A 22671-nucleotide genomic window follows, 5' to 3' on the forward strand; every position below is an offset into this window, starting at 1 on the left:
CTGTCACTCATTCTGCTTGGTTGGTTTTTAGCTTTCAGTATCCTCTGCATCATCTCTCACCTCACAAAGCCGTTCAGACCCATTCAGGGATGAAGAACAGGCCCCTGAAAACCGGCTTTACTACTTGTGTCTGGGTTTTGCTAAATAATCACACTCACAATCATGTTTGCTTTGTGATGGAAGACTTTTGATATCTTTTGTCCTATTTTTAGACCACCAGCATAGTCAGACAAACACATACACACACACCAGGGAGACCTATAATATGTTGATAAAGTTATCTGTTAGCGTACCTAATCATCCCAGTGCCAGTTTCTTGACTATAAATTGGTGGGGACAAAAACTCACTGTAAATGATGTCCATAATACACAAATGTTTGGGGTTGGTAAATTTTTTAATGCTTTTAAAAGAAGTCTTTTTTTTTTTTTTTTTGCTCACCATGGCTATATTTATTGGATCCAAAAATACAGTAAAAACATTTTTTAAAATATTGTTACATTTTATTGTTACAACTGTTTTCTATTGTAATATATTTTAAAATGTAATTTATTCCTGTGATGGCATCATTACTCCTTTCTTCAGTGTCACATGATCCTTTAGAAATCATTGTAATATGCTGATTTGATGCTCAAGAAACATTTCTTATTATTTTCAATATTCAAAGTTCTTTTTTTCTTCTGAAAGTTCAAAAGAACAGCATTTATTTGAAGTAGAAATCTTTTTAAACATTATGTCTTTCCTGTCACTTTTGATCAATTTAATGCATCCTTGCTGATTAAAAGTATTAATTTACTTTACTTTTTATTAATTTAATTTACTTGCTGACTCCAAGCTTTTTTGAAGTGCAAAAGTAATTTATTGGCAGATGCTATTTACACTAAGTTCAAATAGATATAAATGCAATTTACACTAAGCACCTCAGTATATTGTAGTACATTATAAAACAGTATGCAATAATAACAACAACATATTCAGTGTATGTTATTATCAGTGTTGGGGAAAGTTACTTTTAAAGGTGCCCTAGATTCAAAAATTGAATTTACCTCGGCATAGTTGAATAACAAGAGTTCAGTACATGGAAAAGACATACACTGAGTCTCAAACACCATTGTTTCCTCCTTCTTATATAAATCTCATTTGTTTAAAAGACCTCCGAAGAACAGGCGAATCTCAACATAATACCGACTGTTACGTAACAGTCGGGGTGTACGCCCCCAATATTTGCATATGCCAGCCCATGTTCCCAACATTATGAAAGGCATTAGACAAGGGCAGAACGTCTGGATGTGCACAGCTGAATCATCAGACTAGGTAAGCAAGCAAGAACAATAGCGAAAAATGGCAGATGGAGCAGTAATAACTGACATGATCCATGATAACATGATATTTTTAGTGATATTTGTAAATTGTCTTTCTAAATGTTTCGTTAGCATGTTGCTAATGTACTGTTAAATGTGGTTAAAGTTACCATCGTTTCTTACTGTATTCACGGAGACGAGTCGTCGCTATTTTCATTTTTAAACACTTGCAGTCTGTATAATTCATAAACACAACTTCATTCTTTATAAATCTCTCCAACAGTGTAGCTTTAGCCGTTAGCCACGGAGCATAGCCTCAAACTCATTCAGAATCAATGTAAACATCAAAATAAACACTGTACTTACGCGATTAGACATGCTGCATGACGAACACTTTGTAAAGATCCATTTTGAGGGTTATATTAGCTTTGAACTTTTTTTATGTTGTTCAAGGCAAGCGCGAGCTCTTGGGGCGTGGAGCACCAGATTTAAAGGGACACACACCCTGAATCGGCTCATTTCTAATTATGCCCCAAAATAGGTAAAAAAAAATAAATAAAAATAAATAAAAATCTATGGGGTATTTTGAGCTGAAACTTCACAGACACATTCAGGGGACACCTTAGACTTATATTACATCTTTTAAAAAAAAAGTTCTTGGGCACCTTTAAAAGTAATGCGCTACAATTTTGTGTAATTGCGTTAGTTATTTTTTATGGAAAGTAATGCATTACATTACTTTTGCGTTACTTTTTCTCACCTGGGCTGGGCTTGCTTTTTTTTTTTTTTTTTTTAAGTTTTAAAAAAAAGTTTTTGTTGTTTTGTTTTGGCAAATGTTAAGGCCCTTTCACACCAAAACTGAAATGAATAAGCTTCAGGCTGAAGGAAATACATATTTATGCCTGTACAGTAGAGAGCGCAGCTCAATCAAACCTTTCAGCTGTGCTGCTATTCTGGATTAAAGAAGAATAGGACACAGGAGAAGGAAGTTCAACACTCTTATTTCTAAATCTAATCTAAAGTAATTCTTGCTTATTAGTATGGCTGAATTGGATCACTGAAGGTCAGCAGGAAAGACATTGGTTAATAAAGTGAGATTAAATACATAAAGTATATTTGTGTAATTTAATATAGTTAATTATAACAGGTTTGCATAAAAAAGTCACTGTTTTTATTAATTTTGAGAAAGACTGAATATTTTCATGCAAGTATGATGAGTAAATGCATGCCATGTTCACATTTAGTCTAGAACTACAATAACCATCATGTTCACACAGCGCACACAACGCTTCTGCACTTACTCTTATTTTTCTCTCGACAGGAGAGCTGTCAGTCAATAAATGTGAACAAAAAACTTGCGTTACCTATTTGAAAAAGCAACTTAGATATTTTGTTGTAAATTGAAAAAGTATGCATTACTTTACTAGTTACTTGAAAAAAAGTCATCTGATTATGTAACAAGTTACTTGTAATGTGTTAAGGCGATGATACACTGGGAAACTTTATGAGCAATGTCAGCAGGCAACTTTGCCAAACGATATTGCTTGGGCACTTTCCCATTGAGAATGAGTATCAAATTTCTATCTGGATACTTTACATCAAAATTTGTTGCCCATTCTCAATCGGAAAGTGCCCAAGCAATATTGCTCGGCAACATTGCTCAAAAAGTTGCCCAGTGTATCATCACCCCCATCACTGGTTATTATATTTATTAAAATCATAAATATATGCTGCCCTATTGGGACATTTTCCCTGTCCCTAAAGCCCTCTCCTACACCTACCCCTATTAAACACTTTATTCACACACATTTAATACCCGTTAGACACTTTATTTCCACTTTTTTACAAATATTTTTTTCATTTTTATTTTAAAAAAGTCTACGAGCTGATATGCAATGGGAAAAGGGAGAAGAAAGAGTTTGGAAAAAGCGGATTCGAACTCGGGTCGAACTCTCCATGCCACTGATCCTTTTATTACAGAGATTTCTTTGTCTGGCTCAATCAGACACTGGTGGGCGGAGTTTGTGTAAATAGCCTCTGCCAACAAGGTGGGCTATTTGCACTTGGTGTAAGTAAACACTAAATAATTAATTATTTTAAACCACTTACAAATATAATTTATATTTAATAAAATACATGTAATGAATGTAAATACATTCATAAAGCAAGTTTATGTGTTTTTTTTTTTTATATATAGAACATTTCAACGTGTACAGATCTTTGGAACTGATGAAATATACTCTATTTATCAAGCTGACAGAAAGATTTTTTTACTCTGATTTAAATTTGCCCTTTTAACACAGAATTTCATGGGAATATAAAGAGTCATGTTTGATGACAACTACCCACAAAACTCACTAAAGTTGAAAGGGTCTTAATGCTAGCTTCTTGTCATGCTCGACTGCCATACAACTGTGTAGGTCTTTTCACTCTCAAAGCAGAACAATTTCTAGAAAAAAGTCTGTCAGATGAGACTGTGAGAAAGTAGAGCTTGACTCCATACATATGCCTTTCCATGAAGCCAAACATGTTTTAGAGATGCAGTCAGCCAGTTTGAAGCAGTTAGTTGGTTCTTGTGCCTCTGATTAGCATTTTAGACGTGACTTCCCTTTTTCCTTTGTTCATTTAGACAGATCACTAAATGAGAAATTCATATTTAAGGTAGGATTCTGCAGTAATGCAAGAATACATTTTTGTGTTCAGTGTTCAGATTTGCATATTTGCTTTTTAATGAACAATCTGTTCATTATTAGAAGATACTATGCTATGCCGCTTGCTTCTTTTCAAACATTTGTGAACAAAAACAGATTGAAGTGACTTGATTTCATACATTAAGTTAAGCAATTTAGAATGTGAGAATGAGACGATCCTGAATGTGTAGTATGCCTGTAGAAAAGATTTGTACTTTCCCCAGTAAATTCTCATTGCCACAGGTGTCAAAATAATAAAACATCAAAGGAAATATGGAAATATCATTCCTTTTTTACCTCTGTAATTGTTATATAGTTAGTAGGGCTATCAGTTTAATGTAATAAATAATGCAACGTGTGTATATGTAAAATAAGACAATTTTTGTAATGTCTATTCAATGATTTACTCATCTGCCAAAATAATATAATACCTTTTGAGGCCATTTGTTTTGGTGGTTTCTTGGCAAATATTGATATATGTGATGTCATGTTCAATTTGATACATTTTTAAATCAACTGGCAGTAAAAATGTATTATTGGATTATGGTATGGTAGTCCAGCCGGGTTTTCAGTGAAAGAGAAACAGAGAAGAGGAGGAATGTACCTTTAGGCCAGAATTAATAATGGAGGTATTTTGCATCATTGATGACTCTGCAAAAACAAAATGGACTGAGGCTTGAATCAGACACGTCAGGGAAGACTAGAGGGGGAAAATGAGGACAGAGGAGGAAATCTTTTCAGCTCTGCATGGCCAAAATATTGTCTTCTACATGTCACATAATCTCACATACTTCCATAGACTGGAAATGTGCTGCGAAGGGAATACACATTGGCACCGTCTGAGTGCAGAATGCTTAGTCTCTGTGAATGTACGAAAGCTGACAGTAAGGAAAATGAATGTCACTCATAGCTGCTGGTTGCCAAGGAACGTGTAGTGAGCCCGAAGTGACTGTAATTCAAACTGGCACCAGGTCGCAAGAAAAATAAACAGATAAATAACACTTTAAAATTACTTATATCTTTTACCCATCCTGCAGTGGCACAGACGGCACATTTGAGTTTCAGTTTATGTTTCATAACCTGGAAGTCACAACATACAGTATGTACATATATACACATACAGTACATCACTCAATGCAAAAATAATAATTTAAAAATCAGCATTTTTTCCTTGTTTTCCAGTAAAAATATGACAAAAATGTGGCAAAAATATGGTAAAAATCTATCTAATAGGGCTGTGCGATATGGACAAAAAAAACAACAACAACCCTATCATGATTTCTTTGATCAATATTGTGATTTCGATTTTAATCATGATTTTGACACACACAGACACGCTTTACATTCATAAATGCATTCATTGTGAATTTGAAGCATATTTCTGAAGGAAACCAATTAGAGCTTTATCAAAAAGCTGTAACATGTCTCTAGTACAGACAAAACAAATATTAATGTCGTTAACCAAACCATCAAAAAAAAAAAAAAAAAAAAAAACAAGGCAGACTAAAATCCCTCAAATAACTAAAATTAGAACAATGCTAAACACACTTTGGTTAATTCATACTGGAAGCCAGAGGGCGCCCTTGAGCAAAAAAAAAAAAAAAACACATATACCTCAGAGAAGTAATATAATAAATCCCTAATGTGAAGGTAGCACTGTAGCTAAAACAAAAGAGGGTCAAATGCTTTGACTGATTAAACATGAAGACAATAAACACACGACAACATCATTATATGGTGTGTTTGAGTTCTTCAAGCCTTCTTGGGTATTTTCATAATAATAAAGTATATTTACAGTGCTAATTGACATAGCCTTTATCACTGTATAGAATACTATACTACAAACCCGATTCCAAAAAAGTTGGGACACTGTACAAATTGTGAATAAAAAAGGAATGCAATAATTTACAAACCTCATAAACTTATATTTTATTCACAATAGAATATAGATAACATATCAAATGTTGAAAGTGAGACATTTTGAAATTTCATGCCAAATATTGACTCATTTTGGATTTCATGAGAGCTACACATTCCAAAAAAGTTGGGACAGGTAGCAATAAGAGGAAGTTAAATGTACATATAAGGAACAACTGGAGGACCAATTTGCAACTTATTAGGTCAGTTGGCAACATGATTTGGTATAAAAAGAGCCTCTCAGAGTGGCAGTGTCTCTCGGAAGTCAAGATGGGCAGAGGATCACCAATTCCCCCAATGCTGCGGCGAAAAATAGTGGATCAATATCAAAAAGGAGTTTCTCAGAGAAAAATTGCAAAGAGTTTAAAGTTATCATCATCTACAGTGCATAATATCATCCAAAGATTCAGAGAATCTGGAACAATCTCTGTGCGTAAGGGTCAAGGCCGGAAAACCATACTGGATGCCCGTGATCTTTGGGCCCTTAGACGGCACTGCATCACATACAGGAATGCTACTGTAATGGAAATCACAACATGTGCTCAGGAATACTTCCAGAAAACATTGTCGGTGAACACAATCCACCGTGCCATTTGCCGTTGCCGGCTAAAACTCTATAGGTCCAAAAAGAAGCCATATCTAAACATGATCCAGAAGCGCAGGCGTTTTCTCTGGGCCAAGGCTCATTTAAAATGGACTGTGGCAAAGTGGAAAACTGTTCTGTGGTCAGACGAATCAAAATTTGAAGTTCTTTTTGGAAAACTGGGACGCCATGTCATATGGACTAAAGAGGACAAGGACAACCCAAGTTGTTATCAGCGCTCAGTTCAGAAGCCTGCATCTCTGATGGTAAGGGGTTGCATGAGTGCGTGTGGCATGGGCAGCTTACACATCTGGAAAGGCACCATCAATGCTGAAAGGTATATCCAAGTTCTAGAACAACATATGCTCCCATCCAGACGTCGTCTCTTTTAGGGAAGACCTTGCATTTTCCAACATGACAATGCCAGACCACATGCTGCATCAATTACAACATCATGGCTGCGTAGAAGAAGGATCCGGGTACTGAAATGGCCAGACTGCAGTCCAGATCTTTCACCCATAGAAAACATTTGCTGCATCATAAAGAGGAAGATGTGACAAAGAAGACCTAAGACAGTTGAGCAACTAGAAGCCTGTATTAGACAAGAATGGGACAACATTCCTATTCCTAAACTTGAGCAACTTGTCTCCTCAGTCCCCAGACGTTTGCAGACTGTTATAAAAAGTAGAGGGGATGCCACACAGTGGTAAACATGGCCTTGTCCCAACTTTTTTGAGATGTGTTGATGCCATGAAATTTAAAATCAACTTATTTTTCCCTTAAAATTATACATTTTCTCAGTTTAAACATTTGATATGTCATCTATGTTGTATTCTGAATAAAATATTGAAATTTGAAACTTTCACATCATTGCATTCTGTTTTTATTCACAATTTGTACAGTGTCCCAACTTTTTTGGAATCAGGTTTGTATAAAATAATATTTTGTCTGCCTCATTCTGTGATAAGAAGCCACATCAGATCACAAAAGGAAATTTCAAACCGATATGAAATGATAATTATAAGCGTCTTGCAGTGCTTTCAGAGATGGAGCAGAATTTACTTCTGATCACAGAGCCGTTCTGTGCGTATATCAATTAATAATCAGGAAAAAAAAATATCACAGCCTTTGCGATTTCATAATCGCTCTAAGCCACAGCAGGCCCAGCGAACGACTGATCCTGGAATGTGCCCATCATAGTAGATAGGTGAAACACCGCCTCCACAGAAGTAATCAACGCCTCCATCATTGCAACGCTAGCCCCACCCACTGGTGTGTTAGTGAGATGAGGAGAGAATAGCGATACAACAGTACAAAAATAACATTTCCTTTCAAAGGATCCTTATGCTAGGAATATGGTTATTTATTTTCATCAACTTTTATTTTATTCAATTATATAAAGAAAGCGATCAATGAAATTTTCCCTTTGCAATCGCTGGAGCTGACAATCAAGCCGTGCGAGTTTATCAGTGACTGAGTTCTGGACATGCGCCAAAACTCTGATTTTATTCAACGAATCTCTTAGATATATCGCGTTTACACCGATAGTTACAACGAAAGCATTCGTTAGTGTGCAGAAATTGAGTTGCAATGACAAGATCACTGCTTTTATGTGCTCAACAACATTTCTGTGATCAAAACAGTGTTCATCTCTGCAACCTTTCATGCCATGATCTAAATATAATGCCATAGATCTAAATATAATGCAGCACTTTTCATGATTAGTTAACCTTGAGAGCTGTAAAACATGCTAAAAAGAGAGAGTAATACTTAGCCATTTCAAATGGAAAGATGTTAGCCAATCACAGCAGTGGGCATTTACACTGAATTCTCACAGCAGACAAAAAATGCCTTTTATTTCTAAATTATGACAATTTTTGATGTAAAAAGCACACTAACATTATAAGCGTACCCCAGGAAACATTATAAAACAACGCAGTTCATGACCTCTTTAAATGTTTTACTGCACAACTAGATAAAATTAGGATTAACAACTTTTTTCTTTTTTTTTACCAAATGGCAAAATTGGTTGTTTTTAATAACCAATTTGTCCTTGTCTTTAAATAATTCACATCCGAAGCAAGTTTGGCAGGTCAGACTAATCGTATTTTCTCTCAATAGCACCTCCCTAGCTGACTTTTTATCTAAATTGATCCCTAAAGCATCTTCAAAGAACTTCTTCAGCATTTCATCAAAGCATGCTGTCTTTTCATGGGCCAACCTATTGCTATTTAATCACAGAGATCCCTCAAATGTCACTGTTTAAAGGCAGAGCAGATCAGATTGTGAGTTAGCAGAAATGAGGCAGCAAGCTTAAAAGAGCCACTGTATGTCAAAATAAAGCCTTTGGACATTCGTATACAGCATAAACCCCAGGGGGTTTGGACCTGGAGTTATATTTGGAAAATAAATTGAATTTGGGACCAAACACAGAAGAGCGATGCCACCTGCTACCAGTGACGGGAAAATAGAGGACGACTGTCAGTGGGATTTCATGAAGAGATATCAGCCTTTGAGAGGATTGTAATAAGGCATTTGCATCTGAGTGTGGGTGTGTGTGTTTCCTTGGCAAATGAATATTCTTTTGATCTCTGTCCTGCGGTTTGTGTGGCAGTGTGTATTGCAGGACTCACCATATTTCCATTTCAAACTGTGCATTGTTACCATGTGGCCCAAATCATGAAGAATTTATCATGTACATCTGTGGAGCTGAGTGATTTTCTGTGCGTGTCTGCATGTGTTTGTATTTTATTGATCCTGTTAATGGAACCAGGTCAAAATGAAGCTCACAGACTGGCACAGATATGGTAATGGTTCTGTATAGAGGACTGTGGAGGAGTGGAGGGGAGGTAGTGCTGATTTGAAAGGAGTTTTTTCCCTAACATTCACTTTATTTTTTTAAAGATTATGCGTTTAATTTTCTTACGTGTCAGCAGATAGAATTCACTTGGTTTTAAAAGAAGTATACTTTAGCATGACTATATATGGTAATAATACACTTTTAAAAGATTATACTTAAAGGGTTAGTTCACCCAAAAATTAAAATTCTGTCATTAATTACTCCCCCTCATGTCGTTCCACACCTGTAAGACCTTCATTCATTTTCGGAACACAAATTACGATATTTTTGATAAAATCCGATGGCTCAGTGAGGCCTGCATCGCCAGCAATAACACTCCCTTTTTCAATGCTCATAAAGCTACTAAAAACATTTCATGTGACTACAGTGGTTAATATTATAAAGTGACGAGAATTTTTGAAACACTGCTTCATGAAGATTCGAAGCTTTACGTATCTTTTGTTTCGAATCAGTGATTCAGAGTGCCAAAATCCCATGATTTCAGTAAACGAGGCTTCATTACGTCATAAGTCTTTCACGCGACTCTGGCAGTTTGATATGCGCTCCGAACCACTGATTTAAAACAAAAGATTTGTAAAGCTTCATGAAGCACTGTTTTGAAATCGCCCATCACTAGATATTGTTGAGTAAAGTCGCTATTTTGTTATTTTTGACGCACAAAAAGTATTCCCGTCGCTTTATAATATTAAGGTTGAACCACTGTAGTCACATAAACTGTTTTAAATATGTTTTAGTAGCTTTCTGGGTATTGAAAACGAGAGTGTTATTGTTGGCGATGCAAGCCTTACTGAGCCATCAGATTTCATCAAAAATATCTTAATTTGTGTTCCAAAGATGAACGAAGGTCTTACAGGTGTGGAATGACATGAGGGTGAGTAATTCATGACATAATTTAAATTTTTGGGTGAACTAACCCTTTAAGTGTGAAATTAAAGTAATGTTTTCGGACATATAATTGCATGTTATTAACAATTAAATGAAAAGGTATTATAATGCAACTAGCTAAACTTGAGGTTTTTTTACCCACTTAAGTAGAATATAGTACATTTTCATATGTAATTTTATAATTCAACTGTTTCTGAAATATGGTTAATGTACCGTAAAATGTACAGACAAATATAATGGTAAACTAAAATATACTTTAATCCCATTTATATTGAAACTTATTAGTATATTTGGAAAATCACATTTGTAATGATGAATTTGAATTTTAATACATTTAAAATATATTAACTTTAAATGTAATATCAAATAACACACTAGCGTGACAGTGACAGTCAGCATCAAAATAACTACTTTAAAGCAAAAAAGATTAAAACATAATAATTAAAAATGCACTTTAAAGTAAAACTTTTAATTTGACATTATTACAAAGTTGACTTTTAAAAGTGTACTTAAATGTGTGAAGAAACTTCCTGAACTTCTCTATGTTCTCTACTCTATCTGAATATTTTATTATCGGCAAGTAGTTTTTTAGAAATATAGTACACTACAAGTACAATTAAGTGCACTACCTTTTCACAAATGAATGGCTTATATTTGACTTGTCAAAGACTGGGAAAGGAGAAAGTATTTTAACATCGAATTACACCTTCTAATAAACATTCTTATCTCTTTTTTAAATAATTTCTGTTATAATTCTAAAATATTCTTATTCTTTTCCAATCAAAAGAGCAAGTTTTGACTTGTCTAATCTTCAAGTTCAGTTGAATGTTGTATTTTGAACTAAATATGAATTTCTTAGCAACTGTACACTGAAACATTCTGAGAGTGTAAAGATTTATTGTGGGTGAGTAGAAAGGCACTGATGCCTGCAACCATCATCAGAAAAAGAAAAAAACTCATAACAGCAGCTTTCATCAGTGGCAGGGATCCAGTTTTCAGCACGGCTTGGCAGAACAATAGAACTCTGAATGTGAACCTTACTTCAGAAATGATTTGAAAAGAAAATAATACTTTAGGAGGTTTTCTAGATCTCTAAAAATACCTCCTCTTATAGACTGTATGTTTCTCCAGTACAATTTTTTTTTTTTAATTAGAATCAAAACAATTCAAAATAAAGACAATTAATTGATGATTTCTTCACACCAATTCATGTGTTTATATTGTTTATGCATGAGCTAAAACTTAATGTTTGTAGCAAGTATGGTAAAAAACTGTATAATAACGTGTTCTCAACAACACATTAAATAACAGTTTGCACTAATTTCTGCAATTTAATTAATTTGCAGGCAAGTACATGAGAAAAAAATGACTGCACAACTTTTCTCTACCCAAGTCCTCAAAGAAAGAAGCTTCTCAAAAGAAATATATTTGCATGACTGAAGTGTCCAAGATATGTATAGCTTTGCCAAATAACCTCATATCAAAGAGCATTGTGGTAGAAGCATTATGGGCTGCATTTAAGCCTACAGTACTATGAATGTACATCAGAGAGTACCTGAGAAATCTTTTCATGACTTTAGACATTGCAACTGGCTAAATGCTCAGCAATAGACTCAAAAGAATGGGCAAGTCAAAGACTCATAACAAGCAATACATGCAAGAAAAGCTCTTAAAGCTCTTATCTGATCTCTGCAAAGGCTCTCGATGGCAGCTAATGAAGCTGGAGGATATGTGCACATAAAATGTATATATGACTAAGTCGCTGAACAAAGAATTGCAAAGGATAGTTTTCATTGAATAGATGTTTATCAGTATTGTTGCAATAAAGGTGACATTTACATACATTCCAGTGCAAACAGTTGCTTCTCATGAGTTGGCAAGCACAGATGTCAGTCAATAACTAACTGTGTACTCAGTTTTTATGTTTCTTCTGTTTTATATATGCAATGTTCTTCCCAAAAGCTACTTCTCAAGCTTGTACTAAACAGTGAAATTACTTAATAAATAAACATGTAATTGCTACATTTGTAATTAATTGTTGGTAAGATGTAATCCTAATGCAATCCATACAGGCAAATTTGCTGAAAAAACACTCGTTTTGATTAAGTGTAGCCTACTTTTCCTCAGCACATAATTAATGAAAGATTGTTATGGATTATGATACAATTGCTCGGATTTGATCTTTTTTAGACAAAGACTGGACAGTAAAGTACATGTAACACTCACTGACATATCCCACACTCTGAGCCCACCACAGTGGTCTTCCTTTCCCCTGTCTCTAGAGATTAAAATACTGGAAACAGAAAGTTATTACAGGACCCTGCTCCTTGCCAGAAGAGAAGGATTTTAATATAGACCAAATATCCAAATCACAATTTGTTAAAGTCGCAGCATTATAAATGGTCAGATTTACAGTCCAAATCACCCGAATGCTTATATATCTTTTTTTTTTTTAGTTGTCTCATTTAATTCCTCAGTATATAATAATTGTTTTTTTCTCTACTTTTCAGTCTTAAAACAACACTTCAGAAGAAGCTCTGTAGCGACTCGGTGGACCTCTCTGGCATCCCTTTATCAACTCGCGACATACGGCATGTGGCGTATTACCTCCAGACCAGTGGGGGCGCTGTGATATCCGTAGATCTTAGTTTCACTGAGCTCCGGGACGAGGGCCTACGTCTACTTCTGCCCTTCCTGGGTGCATTGCCCAAACTCACAACACTGGCTCTCAATGGGAACCGTCTGACTCTTGGCATCCTTAAAGATCTGAGTGAAGCCCTCAAAGAATCCAAGAAGTTCACATGTCTTGCCTGGATTGACCTGGGCAACAATGTGGACATATTTACCATGCCACAGGTAAAACAAAAGAATCTTAAAATCAATCACAGTCCCCCTTAATAGTATTAACACAGTGATAAATACTTCTTTTTGTGTGTAACACGGTTGTACTGCAAGATATAGGCACAACATGGATTAGCCAAGTAGGACATCCTTGATGCTCCTGGAGCAGTATTCTTTGAACAAAGAGCCTTAAGCCTAACCTACCCCTAAAATTAGAGACAAGAACTTTGTATACCTATCATTCATATCCCCAAGCCTTAAGCATAATCTTCTTCCTCACTTTAATGTTGAACAAGGACCATCAAGGATGTTGATCCAGGATCATGTTCTTCTTGGGTGAATCACGTTATGCAAGATGAATATTTGTTTGACACGTTTTTCATCACTGTTTTCAACTGACAAGAAAACCATATAATTAAAGTCTATTTGGATGGGACTAGTTTTCCCTGAGGAAAGAGTAGTTTGTTAACATTAGTTAATGCTTTAGGTGTCCTGAACTAACAATGAACAGTCATTTTACAGCATTTTTAAATCTTGTTAATTACGACCTATACTAATATATTATTTTAAACTTTCATTATAAACAAACATGAGTTAACAATGAACAATATTATAATTAAGAAATTAACATTAACCTACAAGAATAATTATTGTTGCTTATTGTTAATTCATCACACCTAATGCATTAACTGATGTTAAAAGTTAAAGTGTTACCATTATTTTTCTTCTTGTTTAGTTTGACCTTTGATGATATATAAGGCATGTAAAGTAACAGTTGGTTATTCAAGTACTGCTGGTATTCCATTAATATAAGAAATAAATTACGTAAGGAGACTCATCCAGAGCACATGACTTTTTGTAACATCCACATCCAGATAATAGACACCCCAACCTTGATCCCCACATTGTGTAACAGCAAAGACTTATATATAGAAAGACAGTGAACTCATATTACTATGAATGGGAGAAAGTGCAATGCACAGTATGGAGGAATAAGTCCTGCCTTCTAAATTACAGAGCCATTCACCAATTGGTAAAGTCATTGCTTCACTGAAGCTTCCATTAGAAGCTCCGGTTGCTCCAGTCAGTGATCTGAGATGCTCACTTATGATTGCATTGGTTGGTCCAGCTTGAAAAATGTAGTTTTTTTGTCATGATTTGAGCATTTAGAACCGAAATTTATGAGATAGTTGTTGTCAGATTTCATTGGTGATTTCAAATATGAAATTTATTCGTAATCTTGGTGAACAGCTTTTGAGAATTTGATGTTTCCCCATTCAAAGAGATAGGAGCTGTGCTTGCATGACTGAAATAGCTGTCCGAGAGGCGTTTTAAAGATGGCCGCCAAATGACTTGCCTTAATGGGACTTTGGTAACAGTCAATATCTGAAAGTAATTGTAACTCAAAGTTGTTTAACTGTTTCTACTCTATTCTCAGCCTCTTCTGGTGGCCCTACGGCGACGCTGTAGTCTAAAGAGCAGTCTGCCCACCATCTATGAGTACACCGAGGGTCAGCCCTATTGCTACCACATGGAGAGTTCCATTGAAGAACCCAGCCACTACGAAGAAGAGGAGGACGAAGACGACGAGGAAGAGGAGGACCTGGAGCCATGGAGCATTGGGGAACAGAAAAGTTCAGGTAGTTTTACCCTGCGCCATTGCGAGAGGTGAACCAATCACGTTCATCTGACGATGGGATAAAGAAAGAATGGGAGAGCGCAAGCAAGAGATTTCTCTTCTCTCTGTACCATTTCTCCCAATCAACACCTTTTACCATCTCCCTCCTCCACCGCAGCTCCATGACCTTCCCATTGTGGTTATGTGTGAACCAACAGCATCACATTTAAAGAGCCACCTAACCACCTGAACGCAGCAAACGGTGAAACACGCCAGTTTGAAACGCTCTCAAAGCTTCACCATTGACTTACTGTGTTGGCAGATGACGCTCCTTGACTCAAGGTGAGGGTTCATTGGAGGGGGCCACAGAGAGTCGCGTTAAAGATGCTTTCTTACGCCCCTCTTCGGTCACAAAGAACCAGTGACGGACAGGAAAAAATGCGAATAAAAAATCCCAGAGTCAGTCGACTGGTTGATGCATACCAACGGTGGATTCGAAGCTCTACGGATCCTGCTTTTAACTAAGGTATGGTTTTGTGGGGTCGGGTCAGGTTTGGTCGTATTTGTCAGTGTTGCATTGCTGAGGCCGTCTCTGCCGCAGCAGACTGGACCTATCACCACTCTGTGTGTGCTCTACTAATCTCCCAACAAAAGCCATGAAACCAGCTCAACAGACTATAACAGCCGACCCACGTCACGTGACGCAAGCAAAACTGCTATGTCAAGACTTTTGCTTTTTCCCCCCCTTTCCAAAATGTTCACTTGTGAATACCCGCGCACCACTTGTCATGTAGTTGTGAATGATGATGAATTGCCAGCGGCTTGTTTTTGTTGTCTACTAATGATGAACAAAGCTATCTTAGAAGACAACAGGTACATTTCAACACGGTTTTTATTGTATAAGATACATTTTTTGTTGTATATGAAGGTTTACTGAATGATAACATCTTCTTATTTATGTTTAAGTCTGCATCCTAAATATACCTCTTAAAATATGTCTTGATGTCTCAAAGCTGTGCTGTTCCCTTTGGAATGGTCCAATGAAATATGGCGTTTAATTTTACTACATTTCCGTATGGTGAATTTTAATATCTACATACTAGTCTCGATTAGTCACATCTGGTACACTTTACTAAAACTTTGTTAACTGTTCTTAACCTCATGCTCAAAATAATCTTGGTTTTTAAATCTAATTTTGGCAGACAAGTCATTAATGTCAAAATAAATGGACCTAGAGCTAATGATTGTTCCATGGCCTTTGATTACCTGAGCACTTTAGTCTGTTTTTCATCAGGTTTGTGACTGAAAAGCTTGTTGTAGCATTGCCGTCTTGTAACACGACATTTTTACGTTATTCTGAAACAAAAACGAGCCAAACAAATAGTTACTGTACTAACCAGCACTTAGTTAAATGTCAGTGTTATTTATGATATATGTATTATTTTAAATGTGTCAGCTGTGTTTAATGTTATCTTAATGTTTTCTCAGTGTTGTCGTTGACTTCAGACTATTATATTATATGTAATATTCCACACCAACCATCATCACAGGGCCTCAGCAAATTCAAATTATATGCAAAATAACCTTTCCAAGACTGGATATTAAAATAATCTGGACTATCTTTGCATTTGTTGTTTGGCCCTGTGTCTAGATCATTACAATTACCAGGCTTTTGATGTGATTATCTGGGATGTTTAACCTGCGTAATGCTGTATCTGTTACTCATAAACACTATGACGGTGTCAATACCCACAATGCTAAGTACACTAATATACTCAGTGGCAGGTTTTTGATAGAGGGCAGCTTATTTGTCATGTTGTTTGTGTAAGTCTCTGTCTGTGTCATATACAGTGTCCTCTTAATCTGTACTTCAAACATCATGTATTAAACAGTTTATAATACTGACTGTTCAACGCTTCTGTAATAAACTTTTATTGATAACACCATGGGTGTGGTAAAATAATACTTGCTTGATTATTTTTAAGAGATGGCAAATCGGCGTGAAAGCGTTTGATGGTTGAAAGTGTCTGTGGGAGGTTGGTGAGGTGCCCATCTGCTGATTGATGAGCTCCATGGAGGAGGAGACGCAGAGAAGTTTTTATGATGGGGGTTGTGCTAGGAACTGTGACAGCCTGAGGGAATATTACACACACACACACACACAATCTTCTGAAATGTTCAATAGTTCAGTAAAAAAAATCACAATTCTGTCATTTACTCACCCTCATGCTGTTACAAACCCATATTCAGTTTTTTTTTTTTTTTTTTTGAAGAAGAAGAATTGTCATGGAACTCTTTTTTTTTTATACAGTAATAATTCATCTTTTACAGAGACCACGGAAACTTTTAAAGTCACCATGAAATCAAAATGGACAATTCTTATTTTTTATGGAATTTTGGGTTATAAATTATAAAGGTTATAAATGATTTGGCTTTGCACAGTTTTTTTTTTTTTAATTCATGTGTCCTCATAATCTTTATTTAAAGCTGCTGTCCGCGATTTTTGGCCCTCTAGCGGTTAATAAACAGAACTGCACGCGTCTTGCGGAGGAACATTCTAGCCGGAGCTACTTTTCTCCGTCTATTTCTATGGCGATTCACGCAGTTACTGTGATACTCTGCGGCGAGTCCTACCAGTCCGGTCTGAAATAGTCCGAATATAAACACTTATTATAAGTGTGCCATAATGATTCAGGATAAGACAAAAACACGGTTTGGAAAATGGATTCATGTTGTATATTCTCATTATATAATTTTTGTAAATTTTTAACACAAAAAAAGTTGCGGACAGCAGCTTTAAAATAACTTTCCCTCTCTGTTGCAGCAACCTCTTTTCTCTGATAATGTTTACTGATGCGAAGGCGGGACAACCACTCACATGAGATCACAGCAATAGCAAACCATAACTATCCAATCAATTCTTGATGGACAAAATCAAATCCCACCCTTACATTTTTTCTTGTTTGAGAAGCCATTTCACTTGGATATGTCATAATAGGGAAGAAAGTACTATTGCAACTTCCATTTCATGCTGACTTTAAGCTCTAAAATAAACAAAACCTCAAAAAAGCATGAAAAAGTAGTTCATAAGAGCATACTGAAGCTATGTGGTAGTTTTTGTGAGGAAGAGCTCAAATTTACGTGGAAATCTTCACCTTCAATGTACATTTCAGATCAAATATGACACAAATTTGACGTCGATGGCATTTGGTCATGAACCAATATCCAAACCATTGACATTTGATGTCCAACCTTGCATGATATGTCATGCTAAATCTTTTTCTTATTCAAAACTGGTGTATGGCTTTAGAAGACTTTGAATATAGCACACAAATCATATGGACAGCTTTTATGTTGCTGTTTTTGTTTGATAGCTCACTATAAACTATTACATGAAAAGAAAATTCTTGTATGTTTCATAGAGCAAATACGGAGTGTCTATTTACACCAAGTGACTCTGTCCACCAATGTCTGTTTGTGCCAGGCGAAATTACAAAAGAAAAAAAATGACTTGTTTGATAACAGGAGCAGTGGAGTGGAATGATCGCGAATGAGTTTTTCCTAACTCATTCTTTTTCCTTTTCCCATCTACATCAACTCAGAGAGGCATTTAAGTTAAATAAAAATTAAGAAAATATACTGTAATAAAGTGCCTAATGGGTATAAAATAGTGTTTAATGGGTTGGGTTAGGAGTGGGGGTGGGCTTTAAAGATTGGGACAAGTAATGTTCCATTAAGGCGGCATTTATTTGTGATTTTAATAATATACACTGAATATGTTATTATTGTATACTGTTTTATAATTTACTACTATACACTGAGGTGCAAATACTAAATAGCATCTTACTATTTACACAAAAAATACTGTTTTCACTAAAATAGCATCTATAAGAAAATACTGCTGTTTTCACTTAGTGTAAATATCATCTATCTGTATTTGCACTTAATGTGCCAAAAAAAATAACAGCAACAGGTTTGGAATGATGAAATAATGACAGAATTTTCATTTTTGGGTGAACTATCCCTTTAAAACTGCAGTATCATCTTTCTAGAGACATGAAACAGGATGCAGACGCCCAGTTCCACTCAAATACGGAGTTGGGCTTGTATGGTTCTTGTCAGTGTGTGTATATGATAGTGGTTATAAAGAGAGTGTGTGTGTTAAACATCTGTAAACAGATCTTCAGCAGTGTGTACTCTTGTTATTGTCACTGTGATCTCAAACAAGAAGTTCAGGCTGTTCTGCTCTGTTACATTTGGTTGTATAAACAGTGACGCTGTAACAGCTTTCGAGACAGTCCTGTTGAGGTCTTGGGAATTATGCATGTCATGGTCTGTGTTGATGTGACAAGCATACAGACCCACGTTACTGCGGAAGAAATACTGCCAGAGTCCTCGTCTGCCACCCCATGGCTAAACAAAACCTACTAAAAAATGAAATAAAGGGAACATTTTTTTGAATTTTCTCACAAAAGCACCATAAAACTATCATTAAAGCAGCTCATTCCAAGTCTTTAGTCACGTGATTGCTTTGAACTGGCCTTCAATTTAATCCTTTATATAAAGGAAAATGTACAAACTTAAAGGCTTGACTGTACAATGTTTGTCTTATTCTTATTACATTAATACTCACCAAATAAATAAGTGGACATCAAATGTCGTTTTGAGTTGAAATTATTTTATAATTGTGCTTGTAGGCCTACTTGTAAGTCTGCATGAATCAGAAGTTGCAATAGTCTTTTCTTTCCTTTTTTTGACCTATATCCAAGAGTCAATATTCATGGTTGGGCTTCTAGCCAAACCTCTGGTCACTCGTGCCAGTGCCAAATGTCAGTTTCAGTGGTGCCAACAGTGCAAATCTTGGGCTGTGGACAATGTGAAACATGTATTGTTCTCTGATGAGTCCAACTTCACTGTCTTCACTCCTGTGCGAGTTATGGTGTGGAGAATCCCCAAAGAGGCTTAAAGTATTAGTTCACTTTCAAATAAAATTTTCCTGATAATTTACTCACCCCCATGTAATCCAAGATGTTCATGTCCTTCTTTCTTCAGTCGAAAAGAAATTAAGGTTTTTGATGAAAACATTCCAGGATTATTCTCCTTATAGTGGACTTCAATGGCCTCCAAACGGTTGAAGGTCAAAATTACAGTTTCAGTGCAGCTTCAAAGGGCTTTAAACGATACCAGACGAGGAATAAGGGTCTTGTCTAGCTTCAAAAAGTTTACGCTGTATGTCCTACGCCTTCCCTATTCTACTTACGGAACGAACGCAGTGCCAGTTACGTTTTTTTTCGTAAGTAGAATAGGGAAGGTGTAGGACACAGCGTAAACTTTTTGAAGAATACAGAAGGCGGAAGCACGTGCAAAGGCGATCATTTGTGTTTATAGCCTAAAGCATATACAGTTGTATTTTTTTGAAAATGACCGATCGCTTTGCTAGATAAGACCCTTATTCCTCGTCTGGTATCATTTAAAGCCCTTTGAAGCTGCACTGAAACTGTAATTTTGACCTTCAACCGTTTGGAGGCCATTGAAGTCCACTATAAGGAGAATAATCCTGGAATGTTTTCATCAAAAACCTTCATTTCTTTTCGACTGAAGAAAGAAGGACATAGACATCTTGGATGACATGGGGGTGAGTAAATTAACAGGAAAATTTTATTTGAAAGTGAACTAATCCTTTAAAGGATTAGTGAAAATTCTGTCATTTATTATTCACCCTCAAGACGTTCCAAACTCGTAACACTTTCGTTCATCTTTGGAACACAAATGAAGATCTTTTTGAGGAAATCTGAAAGATTTCTGTCCCTCCATTGACTGCTTTTGTAACAACCACTTTGTTGCTTCAAGAAGTTCATAAAGAGATTGGACAAGAACAAACCTCTTCCGAAAGCTCAAACGTGCTGCGTAACCAATCAGGTTCATTCTCATGTGTTACGCAGCACGTTTGAGCTTCCGGAAGAGGTTTGTTCGTCCGTCATTCAGATTCGGTTGAGCTTCTTTTTATGTTTGCTGATCAGTGTTTAAATGTGAGTAAAAGCCTAAACTAAACCTGTTCATCAAAAAAAGCGACTGAGTCCCTTCAGAAAAATTGGACTAAACGGCTTGATTCACATGGATTAGTTTTCCGATCTCTTTATGATCTTTTTGAAGCGTCAAAGTGGTAGTTGCAAAGGCAGTCAATGGAGGGACAGACATCTCTCAGAATTCATCAAAAAGATCTTCATTTGTTTTCCAAAGATGAACGAAGGTCTTACAGGTTTAGAACGACATGAGGGTGAGTAATTAATGACTGAATTTTCAGTTTGGGATGAATTAACCCTTTAACACCCAGACTGTTAATTGCATGCCCACGATAATGTTTTTGTGCTAAGGTTTTGAAGACATTATTAAAAACCAGATACTTTTGAACAAACGTTCTAATGTTACTAGAAGAACATTTTTTTCAAACTTTAAATGTTAGGAAAGCTCCTTAAAAAATTATAACAGACTCATAAAGATTCATTGACCAATCAAAAGATAGTCTCTTGAAAGTCACCTTTTGTGTTCCACAGAACATAAATATATATGTATAATAAATATGTATAATATAATATAATAGTATAATATCTACAAATATATGTATGGACATTTTTGGCTGTTTAATTTTATTGACATGCCAAGAAAATATTTTTTGTCTTGAAGGTTCCCGTGGATTTTTATTCCCAGTGGTGCACTTTATGGGGCCTTCTGTGCTGTCAAAGCAAGCAGGACCTTTTGATCAGAGCTCACAAAATGTCAGAGCACAGTCAGGCAGCGGTAACCCCACCAGGCTGAACTTTAAAGCTTAAGAATGTACGCCTTCACTTATCTGGACACTTGGTACATTTAGTTCTGAGGATGTTTTTCCTCTTAGAACATTCAGTTCAAATAACAAACAGCGTGATGGATTGGCTGGGTCAGGCAGCATCCGTTAAACATGAGGGCAGGAAAGGTGATTGCTACAGAACTGGCAGAGATGGACATCAAACTCATTACTCTGTTCTTTGCAAAGTCTCTTTGCCATTTCTGTCTCTGTACTCTGTCACATCAGTCAGGAGGATGAAGAATGAGCGAGCATAGAAGGGCTGTTGCTTTCTAAGAGATCTGCCTCTATAGGAGAAAAACAGCTATAGAGCAAACCAAATGATTTATATAAAAATACAAAATCTTGATACAACAGATTTAAGGAAACTGGAATATTATGTCCCAAAAAACTGGCCTCTTAGACTAACCCTAGAATAAGTCCTACCATAAAGTATGCTACAAAGCTCACATTGTAAACATTACATCTATTTCTGAATGCTCTAATGTACATCTACAATCTACATAGACTCAGAGTATGCTAAATACTAATGCTCACTAGTATTACAATGTAGGCTACACTATAAAATGTACGTATAGCTTACTATAGTATATAAGCTACCTGTATGCACTCTATACAGTATACTAGTACATACTATATACATAGGGTGAATTCAGGGTGATTGGGATACTTTTTGCCATTGAGATGACCCAATCAACCTGAATTCACCCTACTTAGTGCATTCTATAAAGTATACCTGTATGCATACTCTATACAGGATAGGCAACATCGTTCCTGGAGTCCCACTGTCCTGCAGTAATCAAACACGTCTGAACAAGCTAATCAATGTCTTCAGGATCACTAAGGCAGGTGAGTTTTTTTCAGGGTTGGACCCTTTTTTCCAGGGCTGCATCCGAAAACATAGGCAGCTGACTTGTTGCCTCGCTGCCCTGTCAGGCAATGACTTTGCAGGCAGCTTTTGTGCATGAAGACACTTCACGAAACTGATTTCCAACAGAGCAAAATAGCGCAAGCTTTGGTAAGAAACAAATATTTATTTACTACGGTAATAAATTCTCGCAGGAAATGACATCAGAAGTAGAAAACGTTGTGTGTAAAATGTACATTTACACACAAACTGACCAGAAACCGCAA

General features: G+C 36.1%; 1 protein-coding gene across 1 annotated transcript in view; it reads left to right on the forward strand.

Annotated features, from left to right (window-relative positions):
* lrrc75ba (leucine rich repeat containing 75Ba) overlaps positions 1 to 16656 on the forward strand; it is a 44116-nt gene extending 27460 nt beyond the window's left edge. Inside the window, exons 4-5 of the mRNA XM_048210523.1 lie at positions 12745 to 13090; positions 14514 to 16656. Of these exons, the coding sequence (XP_048066480.1) occupies positions 12745 to 13090; positions 14514 to 14747 (580 nt within the window). The 3' untranslated portion in view covers positions 14748 to 16656. The remainder of the gene's footprint in view (positions 1 to 12744; positions 13091 to 14513) is intronic.
* The last annotated feature ends 6015 nt before the right edge of the window (positions 16657 to 22671 follow it).

This window comes from Megalobrama amblycephala, linkage group LG12, assembly GCF_018812025.1.
Source record: "Megalobrama amblycephala isolate DHTTF-2021 linkage group LG12, ASM1881202v1, whole genome shotgun sequence".
In the NCBI taxonomy this organism is placed as follows: domain Eukaryota; kingdom Metazoa; phylum Chordata; class Actinopteri; order Cypriniformes; family Xenocyprididae; genus Megalobrama; species Megalobrama amblycephala.